The sequence below is a fragment of the Erythrolamprus reginae genome, chromosome 10 (genome assembly GCF_031021105.1).
Source record: "Erythrolamprus reginae isolate rEryReg1 chromosome 10, rEryReg1.hap1, whole genome shotgun sequence".
In the NCBI taxonomy this organism is placed as follows: Eukaryota; Metazoa; Chordata; class Lepidosauria; order Squamata; family Dipsadidae; genus Erythrolamprus; species Erythrolamprus reginae.
Genome location: NC_091959.1, coordinates 14,739,682 through 14,755,353, shown reverse-complemented (window position 1 = coordinate 14,755,353; position 15,672 = coordinate 14,739,682). Strand labels below are relative to the sequence as shown.

Here is a 15,672-nt window from a genome sequence, read left to right as displayed (position 1 = left end):
AATTATTCAAAGATCATTTTATGTACATACACATACATAAAATACAAAATAGTGCACTTTCTACATATGATGATTATGAACAGAGAAAAAAAGCAGGGAATATAAGGCATTCCCAAGACGCAAAGTAATAAAGTGTTCGGAAACTTCAGATCGTGCAAAATGCACCTGCGAGAGCAGTCATGGGCTTCCCTAAGTATGCCCATGTTACACCAACACTCCGCAGTCTGCATTGGTTGCCGATCAACTTCCGGTCACAATTCAAAGTGTTGGTTATGACCTATAAAGCCCTTCATGGCATCGGACCAGAATATCTCCGGGACCGCCTTCTGCCGCATGAATCCCAGCGACCGATTAGGTCCCAGAGTTGGCCTTCTCCGGGTCCCGTCGACTAAACAATGTCGTCTGGCGGGTCCCAGGGGAAGAGCCTTCTCTGTGGCGGCCCCGACTCTCTGGAACCAGCGCCCCCCGGAGATTAGAACTGCCCCCACCCTCCTTGCCTTCCGTAAACTCCTTAAAACTCACCTCTGCCGCCAGGCATGGGGGAATTGAGGCATTCCCCCCCTCCCCCGGGCCTATACAATTTATGTATAGTATGTCTGTGTGTATGTCTGGTTTAATAATGGGGTTTTAAAAAAATTTAAATTTATTAGATTTGTCGTGAATTGTTTTATTGTATGTTGTGAGCCGCCCCGAGTCTACAGAGAGGGGCGGCATACAAATCAAATCAAATAAACAAACAAAGAAACAAACCCCCTTTAAGCCTAAGCATCCTTTACTACTTTTACTAAAGACCTGCAGCCTTTACTATTAAGGGAATCACTGCAAGATATCAGAATTTCTTTAAAGTCCCAAACTATGGGGTTGTTTTTTTAAAATTTGAGGTTTATTTGAAAAGCTAATTTCTACGTAGTTTAATTCAAACTATGTAGAAATTTAACCCAAAATTAAAGGTTTGTTATAAACAGGTACGTAAGCACACACATTGTCAATTAATGTAAAGACATCAGGATAATGTGCAAATGGCAAGAAGAGGGGACAGCACATCACAGGACAATCATTCAGGCTTGATGGAGAACTTTGACCCCCAGTAGAAAGACGGCCTGGGCAGCAAGAGGCTACTTCAGATTAGCCACTCTTTCAAAAGGAAGTGTCCATCTACAGCTCTGCCAATGATAGCAGTTGTTCTCTGTGTATGCAACTCCCATAGTTGCTCAGTCACCATTACCAGCCACGCGGTCAGGGGCAACCACAGCTGCAACATAACACTGACCCTGCAGCACAAGTCCTCTTCTAGCTCTAGGGGCCCTCTGGAAGCTGCTAAAGGTCCCGTCAGGCACATGCCCCGCCTCCTCTCTGACGTAACCCAAGGCCTGGCTTGTTCTTGCTCCTGCAGTCTACTCCTGCCTCTAGGGAGGCCACTGTCACCCTTCTGCCGAGTAGGTGTTCTTTGCTCCCACTCCGAGATGCAGGAAACCACGGAGATGCTGCTACAAGAATTTGAACGCCTATGCGGCTGTGGCTGGCTTCTGGCAGGAGGGTCATGGTTGTTAGGCAGGTGAGGGATACAGTGACTGGAAACCTGAAGAAAGGTGCAGTTAGTGAATAAGGAAGAAAGAAAAGCACACTACTCACAAAACCTTCATAGAATTCCACCCCGTCTCCTGTTCTATACCAAGCAGAGTTAGAGAGAAAACATGCAGAGACATAGACAGAGACAAAGCTAAATCAAGGAGGTGGCTCATAGAGAATTATCCTGGCAGAACTATCCTCTCCCACCCACCCACAGGAGTGTGACTTCTCAGATCCACTTGCCACAGTGGCTGAGGTGTGCCAAGACAGGCGCACGTTCACCCTCAAAAGCAGCTTACAGGCACTGGGGGAGGAGACACTGATCTCTGTAGAGCTTTCTCCCGATCCTTCTCCCGAGAAGGCCTCTCCGGTTTGTTGCTCTTAGGCTCTGTGACAATGGCTTTGAGCTGCTTTAGTTTCTCATCTTTCACCCAAAGTTTATTCTGCATCTCCAGTTGCTTGGCTGCCACACGCCGCTCCTGCATGGCAAGAAGAAACGCTACCATTATGCACAGTACAGTGATCCCCCGGGTATTGTGCTCCCGATGATTGCGAAACGGCTATATGGCGATTTTTGAACCCGGAAGTAAAAACACCATCTGCGCATGCGCACCCTTTTTTTCTATGGGCACGCATGCGTAGATGGCGCCGGGCAGATCAGCTGCTGGGCGGCTTCCCTGGGTCTTCCCCCGTTCGCCGCTCGCCCACCCTTCGCCCGCCGTTCGCCCGGCTCGCCCGCCGTTCGCCCGGCTCGCCCGCCGTTCGCCCGGCTCGCCCGCCGTTCGCCCGCCCTTCACCGCTCGCCCCGCCCTTCGCCCGGCCACCCGCCCTTCGCTCGCTGCTCGCCCGGCCCCCCGGGTTCGTTTGGCTTCGGGACATGCCGGCGGCGACGTTTTAAAACAGCCGCGCGGTTTACCAACTGAGTCCCGAAGTCAAAGGCGAACGTGGGCGTGGGCGACGGGGAAACCCCAATCTTCGGCTCCTCGCTGCTGGGAAGTAAAAACACCATCTGCGCATGCGCAGATGGTGTTTTTACTTCCGCAGCGCTACTTCGCGAAAACCCGCTTGTTGCGGGGGGTCCTGGAACGGAACCCTCGCAATGATCGGGGGATCACTGTATACTCACCAATGCAATATTAATTAATTGGCGAGTTTTTGATTGCAAGTTTTTGACTGTCTCTAAAGTGAAATACAGTGATGCCTCGTCTTACAAACTTCTTGTCATACAAACTTTTCGAGATACATACCCGGGGTTTAACATTTTTTTGCCTCTTCTTCCAAACTATTTTCACCTTACAAACCCAAGCCGCCGCCACTGGGATGCCCTGCCTCCGGACTTCTGTTGCCAGTGAAGCACCCGTTTTTGCGCTGCTGGGATTCCCATGAGCTCCCTGTGTTTTTGCGATGCTGCAAGGGAATCCCAGCAGCCCAAAAACGGGAGCTTCACTGACAACGGAAGTCCAGAGGTGGGGTTTGCCAGCGAAGCACCTGTTTTTGCGCTGCTGGGATTCCCCTGCAGCATCACAAAAACACGGAAGTCTGGAGGTGGGTTTCCCATGGAGGGGAGCCTCAGGGGAATCCCAGCAGCGCAAAAATGGGCGCTTCGGCTGGCAAAAGGGGTGAGTTTTGGGCTTGCACGCATTAATCACTTTTACATTGATTCCTATGGGAAACATTGTTTCGTCTTACAAACTTTTCACCTTACAAACCTTGTCCTGGAACCAATTAAGTTCGTAAGACGAAGTATTACTGTATTACATTCTGAAAAACGTATCAGCTGTCACTATACCAAATGGCAAGAAAAGAAGTAATGCCAATAATGTTAATGGGCAAAAATAGAGAGATATTTTTCTTTCAATTTTAGTTAAGCGGTAAGAAGTAAACATACCAGTTGTCAGAAAATGACGGCATAAGTGGACATCTACTAATTCCAGCCATGGCCACATATTTATATCGCAAGGAAATGTAGCCTATGGCTCAGTAATGCTGGCTACACTTGCCTTACAATAAGACCCTCTTCAGACATTACGGAATGCCTAATCATGGTCTTACCACCATGACAAAAGACAGAGGCTATGGCTCAACTTGTCAACTTGTTGCCTGTCCTGGTTTAAGGGATACATTCAGGTTGACAATCACTGAATGACCGTTTCCAGCAGAATCACAATAACAAGAAAGGCAAATGTTCAGCCGTCTTGTTTTGTTTTAGATGACTCTGAGTTTTATTTTGTTTTGTTAAACTATTGGAGTACATTAAGCTTAGTCATTGAAAGGCCTGGATTAGAGCATTTAATATTATCCTGCCCAAAGTAGAAAAAAGTAGTAGTAGGCAAAATGGAGACATGCATACTTTGATTGACAACCATTTCTTCAACCAAAGTTGGTAGTTTGCCATCACTGTTAGAGGGTCTCCTACTTGAGCATGAGGTTGAATTACAAGACCTCCAAGGTCCCTTCCAACTCTATTATTCTGAACATTTACTGCAATTACAATATTTACTGTATGTTTCCATTAGGCTTCTAAATTTTTTTATAAATGATTGCTGCCAACTGTTTACTTAAATTTTGTATGAATAGTAGCAATAAAGTACTCCTCTGGGAGAGACAACCATCACCAGGAAAGAAACCCACTCAAAGCCTCAATGTTTTCTAATGCAGTCTGGAAGATCAACTTGCACCCTATGCCAGAACTTAAGATGCATTCTCAGAAATCCTTAACAAACAGCTCAAAGCAGCATGATACATCTCTGCATTTAGAGTTTATGTCCTCCACTCTAATGTGGGAAAAATTAAAAAATTAAGCACATAGAGACAGTGTTCCATCTATTTTTTTTTGGGGGGTGGGCGGAAAGTATAGTGTCTGAGCGGCAGTCCCTTTGGGACTGGGCGGCACAAAAATAATAAATAAATAAAATAAATAAATAAAATAAATAAATAAATAAAATAAAAAACCCCACCCTGTTTTGCCTCAGAGAATTTCAAAATAAAATACTGTACTGTGTGTCTATAACAGTGAGCTCATAATAGGGCAACTCTATCAATATCAAAATGCCACTTAAATAGTTGAGCTAGTTTCAAACTAGATTTTGATTTTCTTTCTCTCTTCCTTACTCCCATTCTTTTTCTTTCTCTTTTCCTTCCTCTCTTTTTTCTATCTGTTTCTTTCTCTTCCTCTCTTCCTCTCTCTCTCCTTCCCTCTCACTCTTTCCCTCTCTTTCTCTGCCTCCTTTCCTTTGAATTTCTCTCTCTCTCCATTGTGCTGCGCGGGGGGGGTGGGGGCAGCTGTAAGCCCCTCGCCTCCACCGCCTCCTCTTTCAGCACCCCGCTGCTTGAGCCTGTTTACAGGGTGCTAGTGGAAGATCCGGTGGGAGAACCTTTTGTAAAAGATAGGCAATCTGCTTTTGCAAAAGGTTGGCGATTGGCTTCTGGGCAGGTTTGAAAAACTCTGAGTTGGTGATGATTTTTAAGTGAGCCAGGGCTCATTGCTCAGCTTAGAGGGAACTATGCATAGAGACATACCTTACAGCAGAGGTCCCCAAACTTGGCAAGTTTAAGACTTGTGGACTTCAACTCCCAGAATTCTCTAGCCATCTATACTGGCTGGAGAATTCTGGGAGTTGAAGTCCACAAGTCTTAAAATTGCCAAGTTTGAAGACCTATGCCTTATAGTATTTAGCTGCCTAGCCAGCAATCAAGCAAGTTAGTCCATCTATGTCTTCTACTGTGAAAAGGAAACTGGTTTAGTAAAACTGTCATACTCACACATTCCTTTTCCCATTTCATTGTCGTCTCTGTCACCATGCCCTGTAAACGAGCTTCTAGTCGACGCTTGTCAGAAACTTGACGCTGCAGCTTTTGACTTTTGTTTTCTAGTTCCTGCCGCAGGTTGCGCATCTCTTCTTCATAAATTCCTGTTGTTTTTTCCAAGATGTCATTCTGGTGTGAGAGATTGCAATGTGGTTAGAAGCTTGCTAACCTCTCAAGTCAGCCTCAAGTCAAGGAATTGTAAATTAATTGTAAATTAGATTGTAGCTACAATCAGCAATCCAAGATTTTACTTCTGAGCAGAAATATTTACAAATGAGTGCTATACTTAATCATCAAATAGTAAATAGAAACCTTATATTCCAGAGTTTTTGATTTCTTCTCTAGTTGCTCAATCTCATTTTTCTGTCCTGTTATAATTTTTTCTCTTTCAGCTATTTTCACTTGTGCAAAGTTCTCCTTGGATACTATGTTGGCATCAAGTTCTTGCAACATGTTCTTTACACATAGAACTAGAACAGAAAAAGATATTTGATTTTTTTTATAGCTACCTATCTAAACAAGTGATTATATTAATAATAGAAACATTAAAATATAAAATATATATTTTCACTGGTTAAAACTATTGCCATGTTATTATAACCTTGGAATGGGCCCGAGACCCGGGCAATTTTCATTAAACTGTGTGGATTCTGGGTACAATTATATTTAGATATACATATTTATACATCTTTCTTATCTTTAGTCACTGTCATATTAATAATATGATAACATTCTAATATAATAACCTCAAACTTAACATTTAACATCATCTTGACAACTCTTCACTATATCATTTATATCTCTTCATTTATAACTTCTGTTTCTATTATCTAACCATTGATAAAATATGTCCCATATCAAAAAATATTGTTTCTTCTTTATCCTTAAAAGCAAGTGTTAATCTATCCATTTCTGCATAATCTAATATATTTTAATTACATTCTCCTCAGATGGGGTATCATCACTGTTCCATTGTTGTACAAATACAATTCTAGTTGCTGTTAATATATGCAAAATCAAGTATGCAGTCTTTTTATATTTTTCTGGTAGAACGCCAACAAAAATATATTTGGTTTCAAGTCTATATGTAGTTTTGCCATTTTTCCCAGCCATATATGTTGGAACATCTGGCTCATATTATCACATGTTGTGGACATGCCCAAGAGCAAGAACATATTGGGACAGGAATCTACATGGCTTTCAGCTACATTCCTTGGTTGACAGAACCAGGCCCAACCTGCCACTGAGTTGATGGATAGAAATGACCAGAAGACGGTCACTGGCCCAAGCCTTAAAGGGCTTTAAAGGTAGCAACCAGCATCATGAGTTACATTTGGTAGCCAATGCAACTCACATAATAATGTTATATGTGTCAAATATCTGACACCATTCAATACCTATACAGCTGCATTCTGCAGTAGTTGAAACATGTGTTGTGGTTAGCTCTGGCCCAGCCCCAAGGACTGTGGATGTGGGGGAGACATCCATATGCTGCAGGCCTGTTTTGCCCCCGGTGGAATCTTCTGATGAAGGCTCCTCTGACCAAGAAGACATGAGTGACAGGGAGGAGGAGAGTGTGGCAGACAGCTCAGAAGGAGATAAATTATCTAGCTCCTCCTTGGATTCGGAACAAGAGTTAATGATACAGCCACGCATGCGGAGAGCGATGCATAGGCAACAACAACTGAGAGATTATTATCAAACAAAATGAGGCCACCTGTGGTTGGGTGGGGCTGTGGTAATTAGTGAGGCTGCTATAAATAGCAGCTTGTGGGTTTGGCCATTGTGGAGGATTATCTGATCGTTGTGTTTCGTGACTGCTTTACTGACTTTGACCTTTTGTGTACTGATTTTCCCCCGCTTTGAAACTAAACCAGGGCAAAGTGTGTTTCACTTTGTGAAAGAAGAAGGACTGTGAATTGCCTCACAGCTGCAAGCTAAGTATCACAGAACTGATAAGGGACTTGTACAAATTACCAGTTTGTTTGGAGACAAGTGCTCTTTGCTATACCAAAAGAGGGCTTAGGTTAAGTGAATTTTCATTAGAAAGAACATTGTTTTGAATTTTCAAACGTGTGTGTGTCTGAAATTTGTACCTGTGAATTTTTGGGGCGAGTCTACCAGAGAGCCCGAAAGAACACATATGAATGCTCTTCAAGGGCAGCTCCATGTAGAGTGTATCCAGATGAGAAGTCATGAGCAAAATGTCCAATCCACAAATGGGCATAATTGATGCACAATCGTAAGGTAGGCAAAGGCCCCCAATTCACAACAGGTACGACAGGGAAATTCCAGGTACAAGATCTTGGACAAACACACAGTCTCAGAGCTCTTTGTGCAAAACTTGCCACCTCTTCTGATTAGTTTTCAGACTGTACTTGGGCTGATTTCAGTAAGCAATCACTCCATTCTTTCCCTCCCACGAGGAACCTCACCATTCACTTACAGCCAGGACAAGACAAGGTGACGCCAAGGACTCACCGTTTTTAGAAAACTCTTCTGACAGCTTCTGCCGAATGTGTTGCCGCTTCTCCAGCACTTCAATCAGCCAAGGGAGGGTCCGGTCGTCATTGACGTCCAGAAGTTCACAGGAAGGCACTGGAGGGAAGCTCTGCAGGAGCAATTCTCTGTCTGGACAAACAAAAGAGGCCACTTAATTGACGGGCAATCCACAAAGACCAGTCGGCATTGTTGGTAAAGACAGAAGAACTACATAAGGCAATGGCTAGAATATGACATTTCTGTCGTTATTAGTTTCAGGTGGTCTAACCAACCTAAGCGTTTATCTCCATCAATTGGTCCACCTCGGATTTCCAGCTGTCGGGAAAGCTCCTCTCTAAAAGCCTGGTTCTTAAATCGGCGCCCAGGCGTCAGTCCACAGAGAGGTTTGTCAGCTGGGAGTGCAACCTCCACTTCTTGGGTGAGTTCTGCAAATCTCATGACTTGCTATCAATATTAAAAAAAACGGGTATTAGAAGAATGGAAGAGAGTAGTGATACCTCGTCTTACAAACGCCTCATCATACAAACTTTTCGAGATACAAACCCGGGGTTTAAGATTTTTTTGCCTCTTCTTACAAACTATTTTCACTTACAAACCCACCGCTGCTGCTGGGATGCCCCACCTCCGGACTTCCATTGCCAGCTAAACACCCGTTTTTGCACTGCTGGGTTTACCCTGAGGATCCCCTCCATGGGAAACCCCACCTCCGGACTTCTGTGTTTTTGCCATGCTTCAGGGGAATCCCAGCATCGCAAAAACAGGCGCTTCGCTGGCAACGGAAGTCCGGAGGCGGGGTTTCCCAGCGAGGGGAGCCTAAGTGAAATTGCAGCATCGCAGAAACACAGAGGTCCAGAGGTGGGGTTTTGAGGACTTCCATGTTTTTGCGATGCTGCAATTTCGCTGAGGCTCCCCTCACTGGGAAACCCCACCTCCGGACTTCCGTTCCCAGCGAAGTGCTCATTTTTGTGATGCTGGGATTCCCCTGCAGTATCGCAAAAACACAGAAGTCCGGAGGTGGGTTTTCCTATGGAGGGGAGCCTCAGGGGAATCCCAGCAGAGCAAAAACAGGTGCTTTGGCTGGCAAAAGGGGTGAATTTTGGGCTTGCACGCATTAATCGCTTTTCCATTGATTCCTATGGCAAACATTGTTTCGTCTTACAAACTTTTCACCTTAAGAACCTCATCCCGGAACCAATTAAGTTTGTAAGACAAGGTATCACTGTATTTGTAGCTCAGGCTTGAACTGTGGATTCCTTGGTGCCCTCTGAGCTTGGTTACATTCATATATTACACGAATAGGAAATCCAGGAGGACTTGGCACCTGCCCACACTGCCAAAAGCACCAAAATCTGGTTCAATGACGGTGGGATTACTGTGCTTGATTGCCCAGCAAACTTGCCTGACCTGAACCCAATAGAGAATCTGCAGGGCATTTCCAAGAGAAAGATGAGAGACTTGAGACCAAACAATGCAGAAGAGCTGAAAGCCGCTTATTGAAGCATCCTGGTCTTCCATAACACCTCAGCAGTGCCATAGGTTGATAGCTTCCATTGAGGCAGTAATTGCTGCAAAATGGGCCCAAACCAAGTATTGAGTACATATGCATGCTTATACTTTTCAGAGGTCCAGGATTGTTCTATGTGTAATCCTTGTTTTATTGATTGGATTTGGAGTTTTCATGAGCTGTACCTCATAATCATCACAATTATGACAAATCATGGCTTAAACTATCTTGCTTTGCATGTAATGAGTCTCTCTCTTATATTACATTTCACCTTTTAAGTTACATTACTGAAATAAATGAACTTTTGCAGGATATTCTAATTTTTCGAGTTTCATCTGGGTAAAGTTTTTATAAATTCAAGCAACTAAATTTAAACAACAAACTTAAATTACCAAACTCTCATCATAGTCTTCTGCCTTTGGATTCACGCAGACAATCATACGCACTTTACCCTCACCATCAAAATAATTCTTAAAAAGATGAGTCAATTTGGAGTCTCGGTAAGGGACCATCTGAAAAATAAAGCAGAACAAAACATTCTCAGAGTTTAGGAACTGAGAAAGTGAAAGGAGGAAAAATTAAACTCCATAGAAATAGGTATGCCCTCATCACCTCGAGGCTCGACTACTGTAACGCTCTCTACATGGGGCTACCTTTGAAGTGTTCGGAAACTTTAGATCGTGCAGAATGCAGCTGCGAGAGCAATCATGGGCTTTCCCAAATATGCCCATGTTACACCAACACTCCCCAATCTGCATTGGTTGCCGATCAGTTTCCGGTCACAATTCAAAGTGTTGGTTATGACCTATAAAGCCCTTCATGGCACCGGACCAGATTACCTTAGGGACCGCCTTCTGCTGCACAAATCCCAGTGACCAGTTAGGTCCCACAGAGTGGGTCTTCTCTGGGTCCTGTCAACCAAACAATGTCGCTTGGCGGGACCCAGAGGAAGAGCCTTCTCTGTGGCGGCCCCGGCCCTCTGGAACCAACTCCCCTCAGAGATTAGAATTGCCCCCACCCTCCTTGCCTTTCGAAAGCTGCTTAAAATCCACATCTGCCGCCAGGCATGGGGGAACTGAGATACACTTCCCCCTAGGCCTTTACAATTTTATGCATGGTATGTCTGTATGTATGATTGGTTTTTATATAATGGGTTTTTAACTGTTTTTAGTATTGGATTTAGTTTTGTTATACAGTGTTGTGGTTCCGTCTGAGGCCCCTCAGGGAACGGCTGATCTTCTGTCGGTTTCCAGCTCAGAGGGAGAGGATGAGGAACAGGAGGTGCAGGCAGACGAGGAGGAGGAATCCCAGGCTGAAGAAGAGGGAGGACAGCCAGAGTCCCCCCAGAGGGAGCTCTCCCCAACAAGCAGCCTGGATTCCTTAGAGGAAAATGCACAAGCCATAATTGATCTGCGACAGAGAAGAGCTACACAGCGAAGGGACCAATTGGCTAGGTACTTTCAGCATTAAAGAGGCAACAGCTGGGTTTGGGTGTGGTGCTCTTTGGAAAGGCTAAAAGGCAGACCCACCCTTCCTGGCTTGTGGAGTTTTATCTTTGAGAGTCTTGGGACCTGGCTGTGAACTTTGGCGTCTTGGAATCCTGGTTTGTGCCTTTGACTACTGAAACCTTGGGGTGGGTGTGCCAGCAAGAAGCTTGCTGTATTGTCTGGACATCAGGACTCTGCTGTAAAGTATTATAGCCTGTCTGTTGGGAAGAACAGGTTTTCCTCTGTGTTTATTTTTTCCAGCTATAAAGTACTTTTGCTTTTACCAGAGTGTCTGGCTGTTTTTTCCAGTTGGTGTTGAGGTCTGGGGGAACCCAGACAGAACATACAGTATACTGTTTTATTGCTGTTGTTAGCCGCCCCGAGTCTGCGGAGAGGGGCGGCATACAAATCCAATAAATAAATAGATAGATAGATAGATAGATAGATAGATAGTAGATAGATAGATAGATAGATAGATAGATAGATAGATAGATAGATAGATAGATAGATAGATAGATAACTAACTACATACCTTATTGGTTCCATAAGTTTGGTTCTCTCGCAAAGCTTCTATACAGGTTCTTAATGTCATCAATGATTGATTGATATTACCTGGAAGAGTAATGGCACTTGTCTGACAACCTTCTGATATGATGCCTACTCATGAAACAGTTTGCCTTGCTAAGAATTTCCTAATTTCTTTGCAAAGGATAGGGAAAGAGAAATTTCCAGTTCCAATATAAGGACTATTTCAGCTAAACTTTGGACAGTGGCCAAAAACCTTAGCTAAATTACAATTATGGAAAGAATAAGGGAAAGGATTATAAGAGGGGTCACACCAGGCCAATCTTGGCAAATTCAACACTGGGCTAGGAGGAAATTCCAAGATTCTAGACTAAAGCAGAATGTACCACAAATTTTAGAAGATGTGCCAAACCACTTCCGTAGAGTTCCCAGAAAACTGCTAAGTTTTTCTAACTCTGAGACGACACCACCCAAATAACCCTAACAATCTTCCCAATGCATTCATATAATAGAAACATAGAAGTCTGACGGCAGAAAAAGACCTCATGGTCCACCTAGTCTGCCCTTATACTATTTTCTGTATTTTATCTTAGGATGGATATATGCTTATCCCAGGCATGTTTAAATTCAGTTCCTGTGGATTTGTCTGCTGGAAGTTTGTTCCAAGGATCTACTACTCTTTCAGTAAAATAATATTTTCTCATGTCCCTTTTGATCTTTCCCCCAACTAACTTCAGATTGTGTCCCCTTGTTCTTGTGTTCACTTTCCTATTAAAAACACTTCCCTCCTGGACCTTATTTAACCCTTTAATATATTTAAATGTTTTGATCATGTCCCCCCTTTTCCTTCTGTCCTCCAGACTATACAGATTGAGTTCATTAAGTCTTTCCTGATATGTTTTATGCTTAAGACCTTCCACCATTCTTGTAGCCCGTCTTTGGACCCGTTCAATTTTGTCAATATCTTTTTGTAGGTGAGGTCTCCAGAACTGAACACAGTATTCCAAATGTGGTCTCACCAGCGCTCTATATAAGGGGATCACAATCTCCCTCTTCCTGCTTGTTATACCTCTAGCTATGCAGCCAAGCATCCTACTTGCTTTCCCTACCGCCTGACTGCACTGTTCACCCATTTTGAGACTGTCAGAAATCACTACCCCTAAATCCTTCTCTTCTGAAGTATTTGCTATCCATCTTTGAAGAGGCCTGGAAGGTACCATAATGTATGGATATTAATATGCTATTTTATTTTTGCTTAGTAAGAGCAGGGACTGAGGTGGTTTCAAATCCTTTGCTATTAAAGTTAAAATAATATTTTCCACTGAATAGTTTTTCAAAATTAAATTCCGTATTAATTTTCCTCCCAAGATTTATCTATTACTTACAATAAGAAACAAGAGCTATCTTAGCTCTTGTATTACAGAAAACCCCCCCCACAGAGAACAGAGCCAGAAAACCTTCTGGATAAGAAGAATCTTAAAGAAACTTCCATATTTCTGGTGGGCCCTTGGTCTCTGTGGTCATTTTGTGGCTTCCCTTACATATCAGCCAGCCCTGTTTCTTTCTGCTGGGAAGGGCAATTTAACCTTGCTGTTCAGTTCGGGTCGTATGTGACCCGAAGCCAAGTTTGAGTCCCTGTAAAAAATTTTCCCTGCATATCTGAAACTTGAAATTTCATGACTTTTCATTATTTCAGGGATTCTCTCTATGAGAATTTTTTTTGGGGGGTGGGGGGTTTCTTTCTTGCTGAAAAACAAAAAGTCACACTTCTTGTGTTCCCGGGTCACCCTGACCCGGATCGAAAACTCTTCATTTGAAGTGCTTATGTTTGGTCAATTTGAATACTTTTTTCACTTGGAAAGTAGTCCGAACATTTCTGCACACAATGATATGAAAATTGAAATGAAAAAAGTAATTCTTATTGGTTTATTTTGCTGATAGAATGTGTGCCCCCCACCCCGTTTTTGTGAAATATTTGTCAATTTATGGATAGTTTTGCTTGCAAAGTGTGTTCAATTTTACTAAAGTTGGTGTGGGATTGGTAGTTTGAACATTTCTGAATATAAGAAAAATATAAATGAACTGAAATAAATGTTTCTTATTGGTTGTTTACAATCATAAATAAGCCCCCCCGCCCTTGGCTGCTTGCAAACATTTTCACTTTATATTTACGCAAGCTTCAAATCCGAAATATTTTTAATATCTTATGCATTCATTTACTCAATTTAACATTGCTGATCATCAAAACAATATTTTTGGGGTGGTGGCTAATTCTTTTCAAAAAGACCAAATATAAGTACCTAAAATGATCAATTTGCAGTCCGGGTCAAATAGACCCGGGAACATAAGATTAGGGAGTTTTCTCGAACTGAACAGCAAGGTTAAAAGAGTATCTCCTGCTTGCTTGATGGAACGGTCCATTTGAATCCAAAACAGAAATCCTTGACTGAAAGACCCATTCACTGTTATCAAAGCACCCACCAGCTTCACGGAGTCTGTTTCCTTCGGCTTTGGTTCTGTTTGTTCTCTCACTCCCTGCTAGGTCAACCAGTGATAACTGGCTCAAGGTTATCAACTCTTTCTCCTGCAAGAGAAGAGATGTTATGGTTTTCAATCAAGAAACTACATGTGCATACATAAAGCTGAGCATTTCTGGACTTTTTAAGGAAAGCATGTGGCACAGCCAGGATTCTCAGCAACACTTTATCATGACTTGTGCTACTGGCCAAACAATTATCACTTTTTGAATAGAATAGAATAGAATTTTTTACTGGCCAAGTGTGATTGGACACACAAGGAATTTGTCTTGGTGCAAAATAAAAAGCTGACTATAGAAATAAATCATCAATTTGCTAGCCAACCTTAATTTTACCTGCAGAACATTATCTCCATCTGCATTGAGAGGAGCCTGAGCCATTTTAATTAGAAATACACTGTGCGAACGACTAGATTCTTGATTCAGTTGTGTGTGTGCAATGCGCCTCTTCTTTTGGCCTGTTAAAAGGAAAAAAAATATTTAGATCAAGTAGAGTCTAAAACCATCGTAATGGAGTCATGGCAAAATTTTAGCTATCATCTCTCAAATAATATTGTGGACATGGAATGAACGAAGAAAACAACCACCTAACAATAGAAGACTGGAGCACCTGGTCAGAAAAGGCAAAGACGTTTAGGTTATTTTCATGATCTTTGTAACATCTGCCTGCCCCCCCCCAAACTTAGATTGGTCCCAACCTGCTAACTCAATTCAACTTAATTCAATCAGATTATCTTATCTTCTGTCAAAGCTCCCCAACTCTCCCACCTTCATCTCAGTTGCCTTAACTTTGCTTTCCACTTTTTGTCAATGTTGTTCATTTTTTGCCATCAGCTCCTTCATTCATTCATTCATTCATTCATTTATTAGATTTGTATGCCGCCCCTCTCTGAAGACTCGGGGCGGCTAACAACAATGAAAAGACAATGAAAACAAATCTAATATTAAAAAATAATCTAAAAACCCCCAATTTAAAGAACCACTCATACATACAAGCATACCATGTATAAATTCTATAAGCCTAGGGGGAAGGGAAAATTTCAATTCCCCCATGCCTGACGACAGAGGTGGGTTTTAAGGAGCTTGCAAAAGGCAAGGAGGGTGGGGGCAACTCTGATATCTGGGGGGAGCTGGTTCCTGAGGGTCGGGGCCACCACAGAGAAGGCTCTTCTCCTGGGTCCCACCAAACGACATTGCTTAGTCGATGGGACCTGGAGAAGGCCAACTCTGTGGGACCTAACCAGTCGCTGGGATTTGTGCGGCAGAAGGCGGTCCCGGAGATATTCTGATATTTATTTATTTCATATCTTACCAACTTTGTCTTTGACACTTTCAATGCTGCCTTTTATGTCTTTCATGCCTTCATGCACCACTTGCAGATCTAATATCATATTTTTAAACTCTTTTAACTCCGCCAACACTCTACCTCCATCTGTAGAACTCTGAGTCGGACTAGGTGTCCGCAGATATTACTGCTGCATACGATGTTATCTTCTTCAATGCCATTTCCCTCCCCCTTCTTCAACCCAAATAGAGTTATCCATATATGATATAATGATCCCCCCAAAATTAAAACAATTAAAAACAACTGAAAAGGAGAGAAAAAAATCCAAAAATTAAAACAATAGAAAAATTATTCGGAGGGAAAAACGAATGAAAGGAAAAAAAAAATCAAAAATGTAATTAGAAAAATGATACCGTGTTTCCCCGAAAGTAAGACAGTGTCTTACTTTCTTTTTACC

General features: G+C 42.8%; 1 protein-coding gene across 7 annotated transcripts in view; it reads right to left on the bottom strand.

Annotated features, from left to right (window-relative positions):
• RCCD1 (RCC1 domain containing 1) overlaps window positions 1-15,672 on the bottom strand; it is a 37,984-nt gene that overhangs the window by 7,323 nt on the left and 14,989 nt on the right. For 4 of the 7 annotated variants that reach the window (XM_070762286.1, XM_070762282.1, XM_070762288.1 and 1 more), the window contains 10 exons: window positions 14,267-14,388; window positions 13,876-13,978; window positions 11,402-11,481; window positions 9,775-9,894; window positions 8,151-8,322; window positions 7,858-8,007; window positions 5,689-5,846; window positions 5,332-5,505; window positions 1,869-2,048; window positions 1,271-1,579 (listed from right to left, as the gene is read on the bottom strand). In XM_070762286.1, the coding sequence (XP_070618387.1) occupies window positions 1,271-1,579; window positions 1,869-2,048; window positions 5,332-5,505; window positions 5,689-5,846; window positions 7,858-8,007; window positions 8,151-8,322; window positions 9,775-9,894; window positions 11,402-11,481; window positions 13,876-13,978; window positions 14,267-14,388 (1,568 nt within the window). The remainder of the gene's footprint in view (window positions 1-1,270; window positions 1,580-1,868; window positions 2,049-5,331; window positions 5,506-5,688; window positions 5,847-7,857; window positions 8,008-8,150; window positions 8,323-9,774; window positions 9,895-11,401; window positions 11,482-13,875; window positions 13,979-14,266; window positions 14,389-15,672) is intronic. The other 3 variants (XM_070762283.1, XM_070762285.1, XM_070762289.1) reach the window with 1 other exon arrangement.